The sequence below is a fragment of the Pan troglodytes genome, chromosome 1 (assembly GCF_028858775.2).
Source record: "Pan troglodytes isolate AG18354 chromosome 1, NHGRI_mPanTro3-v2.0_pri, whole genome shotgun sequence".
Lineage (NCBI taxonomy): Eukaryota > Metazoa > Chordata > Mammalia > Primates > Hominidae > Pan > Pan troglodytes.
This window is the reverse complement of record NC_072398.2, coordinates 13,482,831-13,505,627: the sequence shown is the minus strand read 5'-3', so window position 1 is coordinate 13,505,627 and position 22,797 is coordinate 13,482,831. Positions and strand designations below refer to the sequence as shown.

Here is a 22,797-nt window from a genome sequence, read left to right as displayed (position 1 = left end):
ACCTCCGCCTCCTGGGTTCAAGCGATTCTCATGCCTCAGCCTCCCCAGTAGCTGGGATTACAGGCCCGTGCCACCACGCCTGCCTAATTTTTGTATTTTTTAGTAGAGATGGGGTTTCACAATGTTGGCCAGGCTAGCCTGGAGCCCCTGAGCTCATGATCCACCCACCTCAGCCTCCCAAAGTGCTGGGACTACAGGCATGAGCCACTGCGCCCGCTGCATGAGCTCTTTCGAGCTGGAAAGAATCCCCCTCCCCTCCCTTCCCCACCCAGCCTCTAGCCTCGGGCTTGCACAGAACTGGTGTTCAGTGAACACTGTGGAAAGGGTGAGTCCAACTGAGACTTTCAGGTAAAGAGGGGACATCTGGGTTGGCAGGCTCACACCGACAAACGGCTACTGCTCAGTTCTCTTTGGGACAGACACCTAGGAACAGGAATGCTGTAGTCTTGAGAATCTTAAAACACCACAGATGCAAAGCAGAAAGAAGGGCAGCCCTCGGGCCCTTGGACTGCTGTTGTTGATGTCACCCACTGTTTTCACTCCCACCGTCACCCACCAAGAAGCTGAGACAGGGACAGGATGTTCTTTCCTTCCCTGGGCCTTTGCTGATGTTCCTGCCCCAGTTATTGAACATGTATTATCTGGAACACATCTGCCCCCATCTTCACCAGATTTCTGATCATTCATTAGGTTTCAACAGAAATTTCAATTTTTCTTTTTTGAGACGGAGTCTCGCTCTGTTGCCCAGGCTGGAGTGCAGTGTCAAAATCTCAGTCACTGCAACCTCTGCCTCCCAGGTTCAAGCAATTATCCTGCCTCAGCCTCCCAAGTAGCTGGGACTACAGGCGCCTACCACCATGCCTTGCTAATTTTTGTATTTTTAGTAGAGACGGGGTTTCATCATGTAGGCCAGGCTGGTCTCTAACTCCTGATCTCAAGTGATCCGCCTACCTCGCCCTCCCAAAGTGCTGGGATTACAAGCATGAGCCACCGCGCCTCACCAAAAATTTCAATTTTTCAAGAGGCTTTCTAGATCACCTCAATCTAAATAAAGTCCTTCCTCTTACATTCTTTCAGAGTACCCTATATTTTACCTAACACTTACCATGGTTTGTAACTGTACCTATTGTGTGTTATTTATGGTGGTTTCTCCACCAGCCTGTAACCTCCAGGAGTGCAGGGGACCACCGTGCTTTGTGCAGCACGATATCCTCAGCACTTGGTACAGTGCCTGGCACCTGGCAAGGGCTCCATATAGATCTGCTGTGGGCTCGGGGGTGGGCAGATGGTTTTTTCTTTAAAATGAGCGGTTTGATCTTGGGACTAGTGTCCACACCATCTAAGGGTAGTAAAGGTTGAAACATAAAATTTTAGTACAAAAACCACAATAAGAAATGAAAGGCCAGGCGCGGTGGCTCACACCTGTAATCCCAGCACTTTGGGAGGCCAAGGCAGGTGGATCACGAGGTCAGGAGATTGAGACCATCCTGGCTAACACGGTGAAGCCCCGTCTCTACTAAAAATACAAAAAAAAAAAAAAAAAAAAAAATTAGCCGGGCGTCGTGGCACACTCCTGTAGTCCCAGCTACTTGGAAGGCTGAGGCTGGAGAATCGCTTGAACCTGGGAGGCGGAGGTTGCAGTGAGCTGAGATCGTGCCACTGCACTCCAGCCTGGGCGACAGAGCTAAACTCCATCTCAAAAAAAAAAAAAAAAAAAAAAGAAAGTAAGTTATCTTTTTCTAGTGATATAAATGCACAGTGGAGCTAAAGACAGAACCTATGTGGGTTACACAGAAAGCCATCGATTTGAGATCTGCTCATAATATTTAAATAGCTTAAAGAAGAGGTGTTTACATCTATTTTTATGAAATTTATTTCCAAATTGAAGAGGCAGTGTATATAAAGGTAACAGAGCTTGTGATAATTTACAGAAATGTTTGCTACAACATGCACATTATGAAGTATTTCAAACATATACATATTAGGTTTCATGCTGAATAAATAATCCCCCCAAATTAATTTTTATTTTTACATAAAAATATAATATTGCACTCTTAACAAGACCAGTTATTCTGCATATTTTCTCTTTAGATAAATGATGAAATTCGGTTTTTAAAAAAAGATGAGTAGCAACCCTATTCTAATAGGGGACTAATTTAAAGTTCTCAGTAAAAAAATGAAAGCTAGACAATAGCTGCAACTTTTTGTTAACAAAGCAAATCACTTCAACGTGAATAGGAGTAATCTCATCTCTGCACCTCCATGGACCTCAGGATTCACACCTGGCCTGAGCACACGGTGATCTAAATGCAGCCTAGGTATCACTACATGTGTATGCAGTTTAAGGTTAAAGCATACATGGCCACTTGCTTTCTCTCGAATCTATCTTGACAGCAGAGACTTTGGAATTATATTTTATATGGTTTTTAAGCAGAATGTTTTAGAAAGTCTGGAAGTTACAAAAGTAGTACTGTAAACACCATATGAATTAAATTTCCATAACAAATGCACAAGTTATTCTTAGGCAGGGATACATATTTTTATCCCATGGTAACATATTACTGAGCTTATCTGACAGTGTTTTCAAAGCCAATAAAGCAGCACCCCAAGTAAAAATATACAGACAGCCATCATATGGGAGAGACAGACGGCTCCAAGATGTTTAGGAATTCTGTCTTTATGGTATGTAAGTTTGCTGTGGAATACACGAGATTTTATTATTCTTCCTAGAATTCTCAGATGGTATAGGTTAGTAGAAACAGAATGAAATGGTTTCCTAAAAGAATTATTCTGCTTCCTGTTTAAAGTAAGCTTTTATAATTCTGTTTTGGGGAAGAAAATTCTTCCTGCAGATTAGATCAAATGCCTTATTTAGGCTGTGTTCTTAATACCCATGCAAACTTCTTGCATACTGAAGGCTTTCTATTGCAAATTGGTACAGATTCAATGCTCTGTAAATAGCAGACTTTAAGACTTACCATTGTGTTTAAACCTCAGTGACTCAACTAAGGATAGTCAATATCTAGCGTTACAGATTTTAAGTAAAATTTTTATGAAGAAACAGAATGTGTCTGAAATCCAAGATACCTGTATTCTTGTTTGTGGCTGTCAAAAAAATTCTGGTTCTCCTTTGAGCTAAGAAGGCAACTGGCAAAAACTGCCTAATTTTGAGATTCATTCATAGTTTATTTTAGTATTTAGATATTCCATAAAATATTTGGTACAGAGGCACCTACTGAATAATTTGCTTCTCAAAGAAAGCAATTATCAAGTCCTAAAAATTATCTTTTTTTCTTTCCTCTTTTGGAGCATGTGTGTGTGGTGGGAGGAGTATTTCATGGCAGAAAACTTTTAAAATATAATTTTAGTGTGTTTTATATAAACAATTAACCAACCAATTTAAATTCTACTGATCCTTTTGGAATCATAGAAAAAGGGGAGACCTTAATATTTTCTTTGGAATACCTTGGTGGGAAAAAATTTTAAGAATATCATTTTAATGTACCATGCGAGGCTTAAAACTTGTTGGCTAGTGCATATTGACACAATCTTCCAGATTATCAGTAAAATAGAACAGAACTTTCCTCTTAGGATCATGTGACTCTCCAGAATTTTGTGCAGATGAATAGACTTTATCATTATTTGGATGGTTTGTCCAGTCATCCATTTCTTTAGGTTCAACCTCCTAAAACTGGTGAAGTCAACAAATCTAGTTTGGAGTTAAAGTGCTTTGGAGAACGTGAAGTTCATTCGCATTCACCCGGCTGCATAGCTGCTAAGGAAGGAATAGAACATTGGCTGTTTCAAGCGCTGCTGGTCCTTCCGACACCAGGCAATCACGGTCCCATCACTGTTTGCTGTGTACAAATGGTGGCCATCACAAGAAAATGTAAGGCTGTAAAAAAAAAAAATTCCCATTTGTACATTATATTTCTTAAAAGTGTATTAGCATATTGGTCATCATACTGAGGTTAGTGTAAAGAAGTTATCTTCAGTGGCGCAGAGAGACATAAACTAAATGACTGCCTACAACTCATTGGTTTTGACTGTAATTCTAACATAGTCACTCTGCTGACAAGTTGAGATGCTCACAAATACAGTGATATAGAATAAAATCAGGATCACAAAACTCAGTACATTCTATTTTTCTTTGCATATCTTCTTTTGCCTCCTTGTTTATGCTTTATTACATAAACAACAAATATTTGGGTGTACAAAACTTTAAAAAATATAACAGTACTATATTTTCTCCTTATAAAGATAAATAAGTATTTTATGGCTATATATTATTTCCCTAAAAGAGAAAAGGAAAAAAATGTAACATTAGTAATTAATTTAGGTTCCTTAAACTTTAAATTTAGTACACTGAAAATACATTTAATTTAATAAAGTAAAATTTGAATCACTTTATTTCTAATTATTTAAAGTCAAATTTGTTAACTAAGCAAAGAGTAACTGATTATTTATCTGTTTTATCAAGCACCCCTGCAGCTATCAATCACCATTATGGTCTTGTCAAATATGAAAGGAAAAAATACAGTCTCTATGATTCCAGAGACACACTACAAGCATGTCTTTCCACTAGACTCTGAGTCACTGACTCGGATTTTAAGCTCCATGAAGACAAGGAGTGTGGTCTCTCTTGCTGCTGGGTCACGGACAACCCGCTGTGTGTTAAGTGGTTGGCTTTTCATGATGACTACAATTGCACATTTCTTTAAGTCTGTGTGCTTAAATACCTCTCTACGAAAAATACAATCACAAATTGTATTCTGAAGCATAAGAGGGGGAGAAGATCTTACCTGATGATGGGCTTATTTGATTTGGGAAATGTAATTTCTCTCACAGGCTTTAAGTCCCATGTGCTCCATAACCTAGAGGGGAAAAAAATCATCTAATTATGCAAACTAAAATTACTCTCCCTAAAAAGCCCTCTATATTTGTTTATTTGTTAAAAATCATTTGGAAGGAAATGTAACAAACAATTAACAGTAGTTCCCTCTAGGGAGTTTGCAGGGGGTAGATGTGGGAATAAGAGAATTTTTAACTTTGTATACTTCCATACTGTTAATCTTTTATAGTTAACATAAAACTTCAAAACTGTACTAAAGCTATCTTTATTATTTAGAAATAAAACAGGAATAACTAAAGAACCGACATCCCAAGGTGAGTTTAAATCTCTAAATACTGAATATTAATATGCCTAGATATTAAAAATTAATTTCTGAAACTCCTGTGTCCTTATGAATGAAATCAAAAAAAGAGAATCCAAATTTCTCTTACCTTACAATTCCATTTTCTAATCCCCCAGCGATTACATTGATAGATATTCCCTCAGGCTGGTTGGAGAAAGCCACGGAACAGATGATCTCCCTGCAGTGGACATGTCCAACGAGATCCCCGTTCACCGTCCAGAGTCTGAGGTCACTGCCTCCGCCAGCTAAAACACCCAAATCATCCTGCAGGTTACCAGAATGTGGCTGTCTCAGAGCCCACATTTGGCCCCAGAAGGGCAACCCTGAAGGGCAAGCTCATTTGTTTATTGATGAAGTTTGTAGACAACCCATGACTGAAGACTGTATAAATGAAATTACTACACAAGTTGCACAGATTTTTCTTTTTCGTTTTCTTTTGAGACAGAGTCTAACTCTGTCGCCCAGGCTGGAGTGCAGTGGTGTGATCCTGGCTCACTGTAACTGCCTTCTGAGTTCAAGAGATTCTTCTGCCTCAGCCTTCTAAGTTGCTGGGACAACAGGTGCATGCCACCACATCCGGCTAATTTTTATATTTTTAGTAGAAATGGGTTTTTGCCATGTTGGCTAGGCTAGTCTTGAACTCCTGACCTCAAGTGATCAGCCCACCTCGGCCTCCCAAAGTGCTGGGATTACAGGCGTGAGCCACTGCACCAGGCCAAGTTGCATAGATCTTTATGTATTAATCAAGAGACAATAACCAGCGAAAAAATAAAAAGCAGCAGCAGCAATCTATGTGTACAGTAACAAGGTAAAATAATCATCTTTGTGTAATTGTAATATTTCAGCATATGAACCACCAAATATGAGTTATGATTGAAAATACTTGGAAAGCTAAACAGTCTCCAAAAAGTGAAGGAAATATTCTGTGAAACCATCTATAAGAAGTGACTTGGCCAGGCGTGGTGCCTCATGCCTGTAATCCCAGCACTTTTGGAGGCCGAGGCGGGTGGATCACCTGAAGTCAGGAGTTCGAGACCAGCCTAGTCAACATGGTGAAACCCCATCTCTACTAAAAATACAAAAAAATTAGCCAGGGGTGGTGGTGGGCGCCTGTAGTTCCAGCTACTAGGGAGGCTGAGGCAGAAGAATCACTTGAACCCAGGAGGTGGAGGTTGCAGTGAGCCGAGATAGTGCCACTGCACTCCAGCCTGGGCGACAGAGACTCTATCTCAAAAAAAAAAAAAAAAAAAGTGACTTATGTGACTTTTGAAGAAAAAAAAAGGTGTAGTAAAAATTACCTGAGTTAAAACTTAACTTAAAAAAAGAAGAAAAAGTATTCTTCAGAACATCTAAGATTAAATCTTATAAAGCAATACCTTATTAATTTTTTCTTTTCAAAGATTACAGAGTAACCAAAAGTTTTTCTTTTAGTTTTCTGGGGTTGGGGGAAGCATAATTGCCTGCCATGCTTTATAAACAGGATGGTTTGGGGGCTGATGATGATATGTCCAGCCTTCTCTGGGGAAATATTCTCATACTGATAAAGCGGTTAGGAGGCACAATAAAGTTTGATGACATAGTCTCACTACATTTAATTTTATCTTTTCATTAACATATAAGTAGAGGCTTTGCTTCTGTCTTTTATTAAGACAATGAAAATATTTCATATTTTATAGCAAAGAAACATATAAACAATGCTTCTTTATTTAAAAATATGCCAAAGACCACCAAATACCACAGATCAAAATGCCCAGTGTGTTGCAGCATTATTCACAATAGCCAGGAAGAGGAAACAACCTAAATGTCTATCAACAGATGCATAAACAAAATGCAGTATGTACACACACACACACACACACACACACACACAATTTTCTTTAGCCGTAAAAAGGAATGAAGCATGTGAAAACATGGATGAACCCTGAAAACATCATGCTAAGTGAAATAAGCCAGACACAAACAGACAGGTACTGTATGATTCCACTTACATAAAATATCTACAATGGGCAAATTCAGAGAGATAGAAAGTAAAATAGAGGTTACCAGGGGCTGGAAGCTGAGGGAGGAGGAATGGGGAAATAGTGGTGATGGCTGCACAACACTGTTAATATAATTAATGCCACTGAACTGAATACTTAAAAAATGGCTGGAATGGCAAATTTTATTTAAATATACATTGAGACACACATGCACACACACACACACACACGCCCAATGTTCTACTAAGTTTTCCCATTGTAGAACATTGATTATGATATATCTAAATATAGCATCAAGATGCAGGAGACTCAGTATGCTAAAGAAATAGAATTATAGACAATATTTTCCATGAGTAGGCTACATTTCAACCTTTCTTTTGAATTAAATGTTGGCTAAAATATTTTTTTAAAAGATAAAATAATTAGGTAAGTACTAGTAAGGCTAGAACGCTCATTGAAGTCACTGGAAACATAGCCATAAAAGATATTGAGGTAGGGGTTTCTCGCTGTAACCCATAGCTACCACTACTGCATGGCTTAATCCTTCAAAACAAAAAGTCTAAATGTGGGGCCTGGACTCTCAAGTATGGCATGGAACTTAGTAGCCAAAGAATTATCCTAGCAGCTCACTCAGTAACTTGGGCTACCACAAAACCAAATAACTACTCATCTGCCTACTTCTGTAAGTATCAAAATTTGACACTGTTACCCAATACCAGATTGCTTGAATGTATAATTTAACACATCAACTAAAAGTGAGAAACCTAGGCATTCCTGAAAAGCATCTCTATCCTTCGTATACACAGTCATGAAAATCAAAATAAATTAAAGAACCACCCCACTGTGAATCTTAGAATATTTTACTAACTCTATCTTGCCATTGGCAACAGAGGACCAGGCTATGGATGTCTCACCTTAGTTCAAAGGCATATATTTTGATCCAGTGATAGAATGGTAAACACCCCCACCCCCCCGCCAGAAATCACTGATTACATTTTCACAGTTTAATACATTTCACATCTTATCACTATAAAAACCATATCCCATCATAAGAACTGAGAAATTATGATCAGGAGGAATGAGCTTGACAATGTAACTTTTGAGAAGATGTTACACATACAGCACAGGCACATAATACAGTTGTCCCTAGGCATCTGAGAGGGATTGGTTCCAGGACCCCTAAGGATATCAAAATCCATGGATGCTCAAGTCCTTGATATAAAATGGTGTAGTATTTGCATATAACCTCTGTACATCCTCCTGTATTCTTTTTTTTTTTTCTTTTGAGATGGAGTCTCGCTCTGTTGCCCAGACTGGAGTGCAGTGGTACAATCTCAGCTCACTGCAACCTCTGCCTCCTTCAAGCGATTCTCCTGCCTCAGCCTCCTGGGTAGCTCGGACTACAGGCGAGTACCACCATGTCTGGCTAAATTTTTGAATTTTTAGTAGAGACGGGGTTTCACTGTGTTAGCCAGGATGGTTTTGATCTCCTGATCTCGTGATCTACCCACCTCGGCCTCCCAAAGTGCAAGGATTACAGGCATAGCCACCGTGCCCGGCCTCCTCCTGTATTCTTTAAATCACCTCTAGATTATTTATAATACCAAATACAATATAAATGCTATATAAATAGTTGTTATACTGTATTGTTTGGATAATAATAAGAAAAAAGTCTGTACATACTAAGTACAGATGCAACCATCCATTTTCCTCCCCAGATATTTTCAAATCTGAGGTTGGTTGAATCCATGGATGTGAAACCCACAGATACAAAGGATTGTCTGTACGTATATACATACATAGACATATATATATATTTTTAAATTTTAAGATTACTTGGATGATATCCAATAAATAGTCAAAATTTTTGATAGGTTAAATCTGATAACTTTCTTTCCTTCTTGGCCTACAAGAAAATAGGAGGATGAACTCTAGTCTGGCTTGCTAGAGATAAATTTGACCTCTCTTTAAAAAAGTAATTTAAAAAATTATGTTCTCTATATACCAAGTGCTCTTTATGATTTCTTTTATATATGTATCAAGAGACCTTAAAAAAAGTTGACAAGGCCTTTTTGTTCAAATTGGAAAAAAGTTTTACCCATTACTCTATTATATTGTGTGCTACCCAGGGACACCTGAATACCCTACTAGTGAGTTGGTAATTGCAGAAAAAGTAATTTTGTTTCTCATTCCCATATGACTAGCTGATATAATATCACAGATATAAATCACTACTGGCAGCAGGAAAGTAATTAACTTTATAAAATTCAACTCCCTCAGGATCAGTCCTAACTTTCAAACACTGCCAAAACAAGAAAGTAGAGAACTCCATATAAATAATCATTATATTATTTCCCCAGTATTCCTCTTGATATGACACACTAAAAGCTGCTAATGCACAAATCAAGGAAATAAAAAATCATCAATCATTTGCACAAACTTGTACTACCAAAGTCAACTCTTTAAGATCTTTTCCCTTTGTTATAATCATTAGGAAATAATGTTTTCATGACATTATTTTACAACTGGGGGCTAAGACTAGCAAAAATTCTTTCATATCTGAAATCTAATCATGACTGAAGATATTACTTCTCTTGAACACAAGAATAAATGAATGTTTTGTAGAAACAACAATAACAAAACCCTAACAGGTATCTGTGGTATAATGAAAAATAAGTATTTGGTCTTTGTCCCTGGTTCCTGGGACAGAGTCCCTAAAGCCCTTGGAATTTACTGTCTTCTGTATGCTAATGAGATGACTCTCAGTGGGGAGGACTACATAGCTTCAGTCTAGAGGCTGGTCACCAGAAAAATCAACCACATGATTGAGGACTGAAACTTCCAGATACACCCCAACTCTCATGCCCACCTCCTGGTGAGGCAGGAGAATAGGGTCTGGAGGCAGGGAACCTAAGACCGTTTCACACTCACTTCCTATAACTAAATTGAAAGGAAAACCCTAACTTTCCAGGCCTAAAGAACAAAGGGACCAGAGGCTACTCCCTTTGCAAAACTCCCACGTTTTCTGCTGGCAGATGGGAAATTGGCTGTCTGCAACCAATCAAACTGATTGTGGGTGGAGTCTTCATTTGCAACTTTGTAACTTCACCTTAGCCTACGATTGGTTGCAAAAAGCAATCAGATGTTTCCACAGGAGTGTGACCTTTGTAACTCCATTTAAGCTTCTGATTGGTGGTTTCAGGCAACCCATCAGACTGATTGTGGGATACCACTTCATTCACATGAGGTGAGCATAAAGTGGCCAATGGGAAACCTCCGGAGGGTATTTGTACCCAAGAAGATTCTATATCCAGGCCCTTGAGCCGCTGCTTGGGTCCACTTCCACACTGCCGAGTGTACTTTCATTTTCAATAAATTCCTGCTTTTGTTCCTTTGTTGCTTCATTCTTTCTTTGCTTTGCTGGGCATTTTGTCCAATTCTTTGTTCAAAACACCAAGAACCTGGACAACTTGCAGTCAACACCCTCTACCAGTGACACTGGGAGCAGAGTGGGGATGGAGATTGACCTATGTAACAAAACCTTCATAAAGTCCCTAAATGACAAGGGTAGGAGCACTTCTGGGTTGGTGAACACAACTATGTCAGAAATAATAAGTTTCTCTTCAAAGCTCCCTTGGTCTTTCTTGCTCTGTACACAGGCCCCACCCCTTGCTTAATTTGTAATTAGCAAACCTCTGTATGCCCAGACATGCCCAGACTTGCTCTGTAAACTACCTTTCCCACCTTAGCAACAGTCTCTTCCTCCCCTCCTCTTGCAAACGGCATATTTACCATATTTAGAAAAGTTTAAGTCTTAGCCAATAATTGGGTTAGATTGTTCAGTCCAACTCAAGCCAATGGGGAGAGGACACAGTAACAGGAGCTGCGTTAGGGATAAAAACTCTTCTCTCCTTTGTTTGGTATGCTCTTGCAATCAGACGGATGCAGGCAGCACCCTTCTGCAGAAGTAAATGTGCCTTGCTGAGAAATGTTCTGTCTAAGTGCTGGTTTTTCTTTGAGGCACTGAGCACTTGTTTCTAACAAAATGGGGGCACATCTGGGATCCCATTCTCCTCCGGAGAAGGGTCTCCAATCATCTCTTGTGAGGAGACGTGTCTCACTGCAGCAGCCTCAAGAATGAGGGATTGAGACCCACCAGCATGATGAATATACCGAGATTCTCAGCAACATGGAAGGAAAAGGCCTACAGATGCCATGGTGACCAAGTAATTCTGTGCACAGACCAAGGTAAGAAAAGCCGCAGGGGCAGTGAAGTACTTCTTTGGTGGTCGGGACATCCTGGAGGTTGAAAGTATGTGAATGAGATGCACAATTAAGTGCAAAGCGAGTGTGCAGTAAAGTAAAGGAGTGCAAGAAACCTCCAGTGGGGAGGGGGGTTAAGTCTCCAGGGAAAGGGTGCAAGAAATCTCTAGTAAGAGAGGTTGAACCCCATACACTCAGGAAACTCAGGGACACATCTAAAACTTCCAGGATGGGAAATAACCCTAGTAAAGCAAAAACTACAAAGAGCAAAGCAGATAGTATGATTCCCTCTGATAACCCTCTAAGTCTCATGTTAAAATATTGGAAAGATAATGAAAAGACAGTAAACCTGAGCTCTATTTGGGAAAAGAAATGGAGCTAGTATTTAAACTATTTATTTTCACAAGGATTACAGGCACCTGCCACCACGCCCAGCTAATTTTTGTACTTTTAGTAGAGACAAGGTTTTGTCATGTTGGCCAAGCTGGTCTCAAACTCTTGACCTTAAGTGATCCACCTGCCTCAGCCTCCCAAAGCATTGGGATTACAGGTGTGAGCCACTGCACCCAGCCCAAAGTACCTGTTTTTATGGAGTTTACATTCCAATGGAGAAGACAAACAATAACAATATAAGCAAATATATCAACTGCTATAAATAAAAGGCAGGGAATAGGGATAGAATGCATTGAATTTTGTCAAATGCTTTTTTCTGTATCTTTTGAGATTATCATATGGCTTTTGTCCTTCATTCTGTTAACATGATATATCACATTTACTGATTTGTATATGTTGAATCATCTTTACATCCCAGGATGAATCCCACTGGGACAGAATGTGGGGAGGGTTAATACTTTAGATAAGATGGCTTGGGGAAGCCTGTTTGAAGAGATAACATATGCAGAGGCCCCAGTGAGGTAAGCATATGAGCCATATAAATATTTAGGGAAAAAGCATTCTGGACAAAGGTAAAAGCAAGCGAAAAGGCCCTAAAATGTAACTTACTTGGCATGTTTAAGGAATAACAAAGAGGTCAGTGAGGTTACAGCATAGTGATTAAGAGAGAATAGTAAGAAGTGACATAAGGAAGAAAGCCAGGTCCTTATAGCCTGGCGTAGATATGTAAATGGGAAACAATTAGATTAAGAAGAGGATGACATAATTCGATGTACCTTTAGGAAATATAGAGCTACAGTGTGAAAGTTAGACTGAAAAAGATTAAAGAGGAAAGCAAAGACCAGTTAGATTATTTTAGTGTTCTAGGTAACAGTTTTGGACTAGTGTGATAGATGTTAGGGTAGGAAAAGTTAGAAGTTAGATTCAGACTCTATTTTGTAAGTAGAGAAGATAATGTCTGCTAATAGCTTGGATATAATAAGGAGAAAGAAGGAGAAGAGTAAAGGATGACTCAGGTTTTTGACCTGTCAACTGGGTGAATCTGAAATTCAGAGAGGAGGCATACTGGAGAAGGAACAAGTTTGGAGGAATGTAGAATCAAGTTTTGTTTTGGCTGTGTTAAGTTGAAAATGCTGTGTAGGCAATTAGATATCCAAGTCTGGATTTCAGGGTATAATTTGGAACTGGAAAAATAAATTTAGGAGTCATTAGGGAATAACCATGACTTTGGATAAGATCACCTAGTACAGCTAGAGAAGAGAAGGTAGCAAAAGACAAGAGACCTAAGGTATGCCATTGTTAAGAAGTAGACAAAAAGAAGAGGAACCAGCAAAAGACTGAGAAGGACCCACCAGTGACCTAGAAGAAAAATCAGGAGACTAGTATTCTGAAAGCCACCAGAAGAAAGTGTTTCACAAAAGGGAGGTAGTATTGAATGGTGTGGAATGTTGCCTGTATACCTAGAAAAAAGCAACTTTGGCTGCTTTTTAAGTGAATGTGATAGAGTTTGTACTGCAAATAACTTTCCATATTGCTTTTCAAATCATGATATTTTAGTTCTTAAGATCATGTAGAACTTTCCATTGTGAAAAGGGATTTGATTACTTTTATAACTAAAGAAACTTTTCTAAACTTAATTAAAAAAATTAATTCTAGAAACTCGATTACCATGGACTAAGTGTCTTCCCATTACCCTATTAAGAGTCTGAACTGCTCACTAGAAAGATATCGGCTTATCCCCTTATAAAATGCTTTATAGGTTGCCTTATTTAAATTCCACTACTGACCTCCCAACATTTGAGACAAAGGATCAGTTTCTTAGAAACTATGTATTTAGTCTGTCTTCCACCCTTTACTCACTCCCTCAAGACTCAAAGCCTCCTAGCACAAACTCCACCCCTCAAACTCCCAGTTCACCGACACCAACCCAGAGATCACGTCCTTATCAGAAGTTGGAAAGAGGGAAAGCTCGAGCCCATCTGGGAAGGAACTTACCTGGTGCTCTTAACAACTGAAACAGTAATCCAAACTGCTGAAAAAGGGTAGACCCATTATACCCGAGTACAGAAAGCACTGCCCTCTTCAAAGCCATGGACCACTGTCCCAGGGCCAACTCCCACCAAAGCAATGTTAAAAAGAAAAGTCTAATCAGTCTGTCTCTTTTTTTTTCTCTTCTCTTTCCCTTAACCACCCCCTCCATTTTATTATTAATGTAACTAAGTCAAGCTCACCCCAAAATATTACTTTTAATGCTTGTTTTGTTATACCCTGCAGGAACCTTCAACGCCAAAGAGAAATAGCATCAGAAAAATACCCCTGCCCCTCCAGGGAAGCCACTACCGCCCCCTTATCCCGCCTATGGTGGGGAGATCAGCACTCTCTCCCCAATTTATGTTCTCAAAGGGCATATGTTGTTTAGACCACCAAAAATCAAGGTTAGACATCCTCAGATGATTGCACCACCCTAAAGCCTTACCTCCATTTCACCAAAGGAGTCACCACCCCCCACAACTGTCACACCCACCAGTGCAACCCACTACTCATCTCTATTACTATCCCTACCTCTAGCAACTCTAACCCCACCTTAGGCGCTTCTATGGTCTAGGAGAAAATGCCGTTAGAAAGGACTCTACAGGCTTCTTTGAAATGCGCTTTGTTTCTTCCCCGCTATCCTCTGTTGTTACCCCTTCCCCAAGCCCATCCAATCAAACCATCTACCATTTCATGCCCAATGACAAAACCAAAGTAGTTATAATAAAAGTCAAGGATTTAAAACAAACTTTAGCCATAAAAACTGGGTACCAAGATATAAATGCCTGGCTGAAATGGATTAAATATTCCGCTCACACCTTAAATAAAAGCGATTGTTGCGCTTTTGCAACAGGCAGAGCAGAGACCCAAACCGTCCCCTTTCCACTTGGATGGTCCTCTGACCCATAGAATATGAACTGCATAGCAGCTCTCTTCCAAGACCCCACAGCCCGGGGCAATAAGGCATGCCAGTCTCTCGTTACTATTCCCAGAAGTTACAGGCTCTGTGGGTCAGCCCTCCAGAGCTATTTGGCCTCCAAGTAACAATGTCAATTTTACCTTGTGTCTCTCACGACAGGGGGAATATTTGGCATTCCTTGGAAGCCTAACAGGATGCAGTGAATCTAAGCCTTTTCAAGAGTTAACCAGCCTGTCTGCCCTTGTTCATCCCCAAGCGGATGTATGGTAGTATTGTAGTGGACCACTATTAAGTACTCTGCCAAGCAAGTGGAGTGGCATTTGCGCTCTAATCCAATTAGCCATCCCTTTCACCCTGGCATTTCATCAACCAAATAGAAAGAACAATCGTAAAAAAAAAAAGTGTCCCCCTCGGGTCTTTTGATCATCACATATATATAAATGCTATCAAAGTTCCACAAGAGGTGCTAAATGAATTTAAAGCCAGGAATCAAATAGCTGCAGGATTTGAATCTATATTGTTCTCATGGGTAACTGCAAGCAAAAATGTAGACTGGATAAATTACCTTTATTATAATCAACAGCAGTTTGCTAACTATACTAGGGATGCCATTAAAGGAACAGCTGAACAATTAGGTCCTACCAGTCAGATGGCTTAGGAAAATAGAATAGTCCTTAACATAATATTGGCCAAAAAGGGCGGGGTCTGTGTCATGATTGGAGTCCAATGTTGTACTTTTATCCCTAACAACACAGCCCCCAGTAGAACAATCACAAAAGCCCTACAGGGCCTTACCACCCTAGCAAATAAATTAGCTGAAAATTCATAGAAAAATGGTTTAGAAAAAGAAAGGACTCATAACATCAATCTTTACCCCCCTTGCAATTGTTATCAGTGTACTCATTCTTGTAAGTTGCTGCATCATACCTTGTATTCGTGGATTAAGGCAAAGGCTTATAGAAAAAGCTCTTACCAAAACCTCTCTCGATTCTCCCCCGCCCTACTCAAATAAGTTCCTACTCTTAAACAACCAAAAGGAACTACAAAGCCAAGAGATGTTAGAAAAATTTAAGAACTCTGAAGAGGAAGAAGTATAAAATCAAAAGGGGAAAAGTGTCAGAAATAATAAGTTCCAAGCTCCCTTGGTCTTTCTTGCTCTGTAAACAGCCCCCACCCTTGCTTATTTTGTAACTAGCAAACCTCTATATGCCCAGACATGCCCAGACTTGTTCTATAAACTACCCTTCCTGCCTTAGCAACAGTCTCTTCCTCCCCTCCTCTTGCAAACTGCATGTTTACCATAGTTAGAAAACTTTAAGTCTTAGCCAATTGAGTTAGTTTAGATTGTGCAGTCTGACTCCAGCCAATGGCGAGAGGACACAGCAACAGGAGCTGTGTTAGGGATAAAAATCTTTATCTCCTTTTTTCGGTGTGCTCTTATGATCAGTTGGTCGGATGCAGGCAGCACCTTTCTGCAGAAGTAAATGTGCCTTCCTCAGAAATCTTCTAAGTGCTAGTTTTTCTTTACGGCACCAAGCACTTGTTTCTAACAACTGTGTGCCAGAACATGGTGCACCCTAACTCCACAACCCTGACTCCAGGAGGACAGACACTCCAGCACTCAGGACACTTCCAGACCTGGTCCTGTGCACCTCTTCAGCTGCTGTTCATTTCTATCCTTTATAATAAATGATAGTTGTTAAGTATAAATAGTGTTTTACTGAGTTCTGTGAGTCATTCTAGCAAATTATTGAACCTGAGGGTGGGGCTCATGGCAGCCTCCAAATTTGCAAACTCCTAGTGTCACAATTGAACTGCACGGTGGGACACCCAGTTGGTGTCAGAGAACTGGTTAGTCTCTGGAAAAACACCATACATTTTGTGTTAGAAAAAAAGAAACAATGTAAAAAATGCAAGCAAAGGATAGAGGACTACCCACTATGGGTATGTCCAACACTGAATGGACAGAAAGAAGCAAACAGTTTTTCAGAGGATCCTTTGCATCTTAAGACCCTTAAAAATAGAAATGCAAACAGAAAATTCATGAATTTTCCAACTGTTCTTTTCTGCTGGATGCATTGGTTTCTTAACACGTATATATGAAACAACAACAACAACAAAACACTCTTGATTAGGTGATATATTTTTGTCATGTAATTTTTAAGGCAAATTATACTTCCATTTACTATTCTATACTATTGCTCTCTGTCTGAACCTGGAAGACATATATTAAAGCTGGTCATCTGCTGAGGCTTTTCATTTAGTCAGGAGTGTTAAATAAAATTTACGGGAGGCCAATGTTTTGGACTGAGCTCCTGCACTAGGCCCTAACATACCAGATCAAACAAGAATGGAGTAGTCACTTGTGCGAGGTGACGCATAATCAAACTGAACTTGGAAATGGGCTAGTTTTCCAAAAAACAGGAGATTCACAGCAATCAATGATAGGGGATCACTCAAGTTGAGCTGGTATGATAAGGAAGTTCCTTCTGCTTTAATCCTCTAAGGAAAGTAAATGTGGAATGATCTATCTGAGTTTTGTTCCTTGTTTCTGCTTTCTTCAGCTTTTTCTGCCTATGAAGCCTATCTCCTCTGCTCAACTCACTGGGGTACCTTTCTGTTTCATAGATGGAATGCTGCCTGATTCACGAATCATTAATAAAAGCTAATTCAATTTTCCAACTCAATTTGTTAAAATTTTGTTCTTTCACAGGAGGAAGGTAACAAAGCCAATAGTTATAAAGCAGAAGCAAAAAAGGGGAGAAAAGTCAAAACCAAGAAAACTGAAAAAACTATGTAACAATAATTTGCTTAGCTTAACATGTACTCAAATGCAATTTTACATGTATCAGAAAAATAGTTAAATTATGACAATACTAACTTCTGCATAAGCTGAGGCCTAAATTGATGCACTCAGTCTTGGACCATATTGTATTTCTATACATATACATGCTGTTACCAAAGTATTTAGATCTGGCAGGGACCTGAGAGAATGGCTCGACCTAGGAGGTAACCACTGGCCGAATGCGCTGTTAGAGTACCAGCCAGCCCTGTGCTTTGGGTTGGAGCAAGCTCACCTGAATCACACACAGTAGCAATATCACCTGAGGTTTCACTGGCAGAGACAGCTGTGACAGGGCTTTTGTGTCCCGCCAGACTTTGTACATAGCATAACCTGAAAGAAAAAAGACATGAATTTGTATATGATCATTAAATATAATTACATTCTCTTATTTTGTGATTCTTCTTCTCAGTCTATGTACCTATTGTACATAAGGCATACATGTTTTCCTATCTGACTGTATGACTTCAATAAAATATAATAGGCAATCTTACTACCTTTAAGCATGTGTTTCATGGTTAAAATGATTATAACGTAAAGACATTATTTTGGTTTATCTATTTCATATAGTAAAAATGGATATATTAAAAACGCTATGTTTGATTTGGAGACCTTCTGTACCTGTTTAAATCCCATATGATGCAGGTTCCGTCTCTGCTCACACTTATCAGTATACTGTATGGTTTGCAAACAAATAAGCTGGTTATCTCTTCTGTGTGACCATAGAGATGTATTTGAGTCTCCATTTCTATTTCTGATGGCTGAAATTTTAAAATTAAGCATGAGATAAAAACCACAACAAAAAGTACTCTAGTATAGTATCTCAAAAATAAAACAACCGAAGTGACTCAAATGGTCTTCTCAAACATATCATTCTTCAATCCTATTCAGAGTAAAACAAAGAAAGAAATTAAAAAATTTTTAATTCCTCATAATTTCAAGTTATCTGGTTTTCATTTTTGTCTATTCTTGTCCAATCTTTGTTCAAATATACATGTATTTTTATAGTTGTAATATTGCCACATAAAAATTTCCTATTTTATATTTTACATATTCTCCTATAAGCATTTTCTAATTTTGACATTGTCTTCAAAATAATTTTTAATGATGTTATAATATTCTATACAGTTAGTACCCCATAATTTACAACTATCCTTCATTGATAGACACTTAAAATTGTTTCTATTTTTTTCAAATTATAGATAATACCATAAATTATTCATGTATAAAAGGTTTTTAGTAGATTAGAGGGCAGACCTTTGGGAAATAAATAATTAAAGTTTTTTAAGAAGAAATGCTTCTGTAAAAAAAAAATTCTGGGTGTGGTGGCTCATGCCTGTAATCCCAGCACTTTGGGAGGCCGAGGCAGGCAGATCATGAGGTCAGGAGGTCAAGACCAGCCTGGCCAACATGGTGAAACCCTGTCTCTGCTAAAATTTCCAAAATTTTCCTAGTGGGTTTGTGAATATTAATAATTTTATAGTTCTTGACAGTGTACTTTCAGAAGGTGTCATACAAATTGGTGATGTTACCAATGGTAATGGGCCCTAATGCTACCGATACTCAGCAGTTATGGCTTGACTTTCTAAATCAAAGCTTGCAAACTGGTGCTCTGAGGGCCACACCGGCTCACGGATACCAGATGTCCACACAGGGTTTGACTCTTGCTTTGTTAGGTTAAGTATTATCATAAAGCATTTCAATATTTCCCCTTCAAAAATATAGAAAAGTAGAAAGAATAAGTATAATAAAGAGCTATATACTGACTACCCAGAATCTTAACATTTTATATTATCAATTTATTTTTTAAATAAAGCATTACACATTGTACATATAATTTGTGTACTGTTCTACATCCTATTTCTTCTGTCTTGTCAGAAGTTACTACTAGCCTAAATTTTGTATTTATATTCCTATGTAAGTTTTTATACTTCTATTATGTTACTATAGCCATAAACAACATACTGTATAATACATATAAGTATTATATTGTATTTCATGTTTATGAATTCTGAATATATGGCATTATTTTTTAGGTATCTTCTGCATCTTGCCTTTTCTCAAAAACACCATTGTTTTTGAAATATATCTGTGTTGATATATTAGGTATAGCTATCTATCTTAGCTGCTATGTAGTCCAGTTACATATTTTTATAGACATAAAAATACATATTTTACACTTAATCAAAAGACCAGGCAATACCAGGCTCACATTATTCCTTGGAACAACTGGCTTGAGCTGTGCAGCAACTGCCTGTTTAGCTAGGGCGTGTGACCTTCACCTGAAAACAATCACAGCGACCAGATCAGCTTTTAACAAGAGCAAGAGTCGTAAGCCTGGATCCCTGGGCCCTCCCTTTAGAGCCATTCTGGCTCTCAGATTGTGACACTCTCCACAGCCAGGAGTCTGCAGAGCCACTGGGATATACCCATAACCCATTTCAGATCATGCTTTGAGGTATGTAGGACCAAGGAATTCCCTGCTCTAAAGGACCTGAGCCCCTTCCTTTTCTGCTTGGGTTCCGCACCATTGAGTTTGTGATTTGGCCCCACTCTAAATCTTTGAAAATTTCCTAAGTTTCAAGTGGCAATCAAGGTTGCTTTAAATGATATTTATTTTACTATAACTTTTAACTTTTTCATAAATTTATTTTCTTAGCTGTATTTTTTTGTGCCTGGTTTTGTGTATTTGTCACTACATTATAACATTTACTTGTAGGAATTCCTCTATTTGTGGAACAGAAGGCAAGTAACTTCCTTGTTTCTGCCAGATGACACCCACCACCACACCAGCCTGGGGCCACCTTAACGCAAAGTGAAGTCTTTGAGGATCCTAGACAAACCAGGGAATTCCAGCCCAGGATATACTCCATGCAAGGCTTCTCCCATGCAACTCATTTTCATTCTGAGAGAGCAGAATGAAAGGGACCAGCCTTTTGGAGGCGGGCTCTCTTGGCACTCCCCAGCTTGCTTAGTTCCTGGGTGCCGTTTTCCATTTCTTCCACAGAGGCTGTCCAAGGACAGTGTCAGTGTTTCAGGATTGATAGTGTCCTCAGGGCTAAAGCTCCTTCCTGCTTATTTACCTCTCTGGCTTGGTAGTTTCTTACTAGCTTGTCAGATCTTCAATGCTTTTAAGGCTCTCTCTCTCTCTCTCTCTCTAAATATATATGTATACGCACACACACAACTAAGACTGAATAAAAATATATTTCATCATATGTTTACATTATATTAAAATATATACTTATAAGTTATATTAAAACATGGATATATTTTATAAAGATATATTTTTGTATATATATTTTATCCACTCTTCATCGTTTCAGGGGAGGATTATTCTGAACAACTTTTTAAAGAAACAGTAAATCTCTTGTTGGCCATCGGCCATGATCATAGTTTTGTTTATTTGTTTTTGTTTTTTGAGACAGGGTCTCACTCTGTCACCCAGGCTGCAGTGTAGTGGTGTGATTATAGCTCACTGTAGCCTCAAACTCCTGGGCTTAAGTGATCCTCCCATCTCAGCCACCTGAATAATAGGACTATAGGTATGCACTACCATGCCCAACTACTTTTTAAATTTTTTTTTTTTGTGGAGATAGGGTCTTGCTACGCTGCCCAAGCTGGTCTCAAACTCTTGGCTTCAAGTGGTCCTCCCACCTGGGAAGGCCTCCCAAAGTGCTGGGATTATAGGCATGAACCACTGTGACTGGCCCATGGATATTTTTAATAAGGACACACAAGTGATTTTCTTTTCTTTTTTTTTTTTTTTTTTTGAGATGAAGTCTTGCGCTTGTTGCCCAGGCTGGAGTGCAATGGCGCAACCTTGGCCCACTGCAACCTCCACCTCCCGGGTTCAAGTGATTCTCCTGCCTCAGCTTCCCAAGTAGCTGGAATTACAGGCACCTGCCACCACGCCCAGCTAATTTTTGTATTTTTAGTAGAGAAGAGGTTTCCCCATGTTGGCCAGGCTGGTCTCGAACTCCTGACCTCAGGTGATCCGCCTGCCTCAGCCTCCCAAAGTGCTGGGATTACAGGCGTGAGCCACCGCGCCTGGCCTACAAGTGATTTTCATATTACAGAGAGAGACAGGTAATGTGGAGGGCAACCCATACATTTATTCATCCAACAAACATTGTTGAGTGTCCCCTACTGTGTGCCTGTCACTGAACCAGGAGCTGGGGATACAGAGTTCCCCTCTGGGAGCTCCATGGCAGTAAGGAATGAGGGCTACCAAAGATGATTTTCACAAAGAACTCCGGGGACCCACAGATAAGTCGCTTCCTCAGACTGGGGACAGGGAGTGAAAGGAGGATTCCCTGGAAGATGGCATATGAACTGAAGTTTTGAAGAACTGGCAGAATTTACTCAAAGAAAAATGGCTGTCAAAGGGCACTCTGGGCTAAGAAGACAGCATGTGTGAGGGAAAGAAGATATGAAAGAAAGTGGCACTGCCAATGTTACTGGGAGCAGGGTAGGTAGGGAGCAGGAAGAAATGTGGTGGTGAGGTAGAGGGGGCAGTGAGGCAGAGAGGGGTCAGAGCACGGAGCCTGGTGTGTGATGCCTAGCAACCTACATTTTATCCCCCAAGCAATAAAGGGTCACTGAAGTGTCTGGGGCAGGACTAATGTGATGCAGTCGGCATTTTAGGAAGGCCATCATAGAGCCTACAAGGAGACTCAACTTCCAGGGACATGAGACTGGCGGCCAGGACACCAGTGAGAAGGTCAACATAGGGACCCAGGCAGGATGCAAAGGAATGAGCTGGGGCAATGGTCAGGGGGACATCTGGAGGAGACAGGTTTGACTCATTTCTATTTATCCTGCCGAGAATTGCTGTGATTCTTTAATCCAAAATTTGGGTTTTAATTGTAGGAAAATCTCAGTCATCATCTCTTCACACTGGGCCTTTCTTCCTTCTCTCATCCTGTAACTACTCATCACATTTGGATGCTCTCATTCTAGCCCTCATATCCCTTCTTTCCTCATTTTTTTCTTTATCTTTCTATTTTATATTCTGTGTAATTTTTTTCAGTTCATTAATTCTGTAATCTGCTGCTTAACTAGCTGTTCCAATGAATCGGCTGTGACATGTTGGGCAAGTTACAAGAAGGATTAACTGTGTGTTTCAGTAGTCTCATGTAAAAATGGAGATAATGACAAAACCTACATCAAAGG

General features: G+C 39.5%; 1 protein-coding gene across 3 annotated transcripts in view; it reads right to left on the bottom strand.

Moving 5' to 3' along the window:
* Positions 1-1,855: 1,855 nt before the first annotated feature.
* The window catches only part of LYST (lysosomal trafficking regulator), a 220,832-nt gene continuing 199,890 nt past the window's right edge, over positions 1,856-22,797 (bottom strand). For all 3 annotated transcript variants that reach the window (XM_009441705.5, XM_063809692.1, XM_514288.8), the window contains 5 exons: positions 18,244-18,383; positions 17,858-17,955; positions 5,284-5,440; positions 4,803-4,874; positions 1,856-3,895 (listed from right to left, as the gene is read on the bottom strand). In XM_009441705.5, the coding sequence (XP_009439980.4) occupies positions 3,757-3,895; positions 4,803-4,874; positions 5,284-5,440; positions 17,858-17,955; positions 18,244-18,383 (606 nt within the window). In that variant the 3' untranslated portion in view covers positions 1,856-3,756. The remainder of the gene's footprint in view (positions 3,896-4,802; positions 4,875-5,283; positions 5,441-17,857; positions 17,956-18,243; positions 18,384-22,797) is intronic.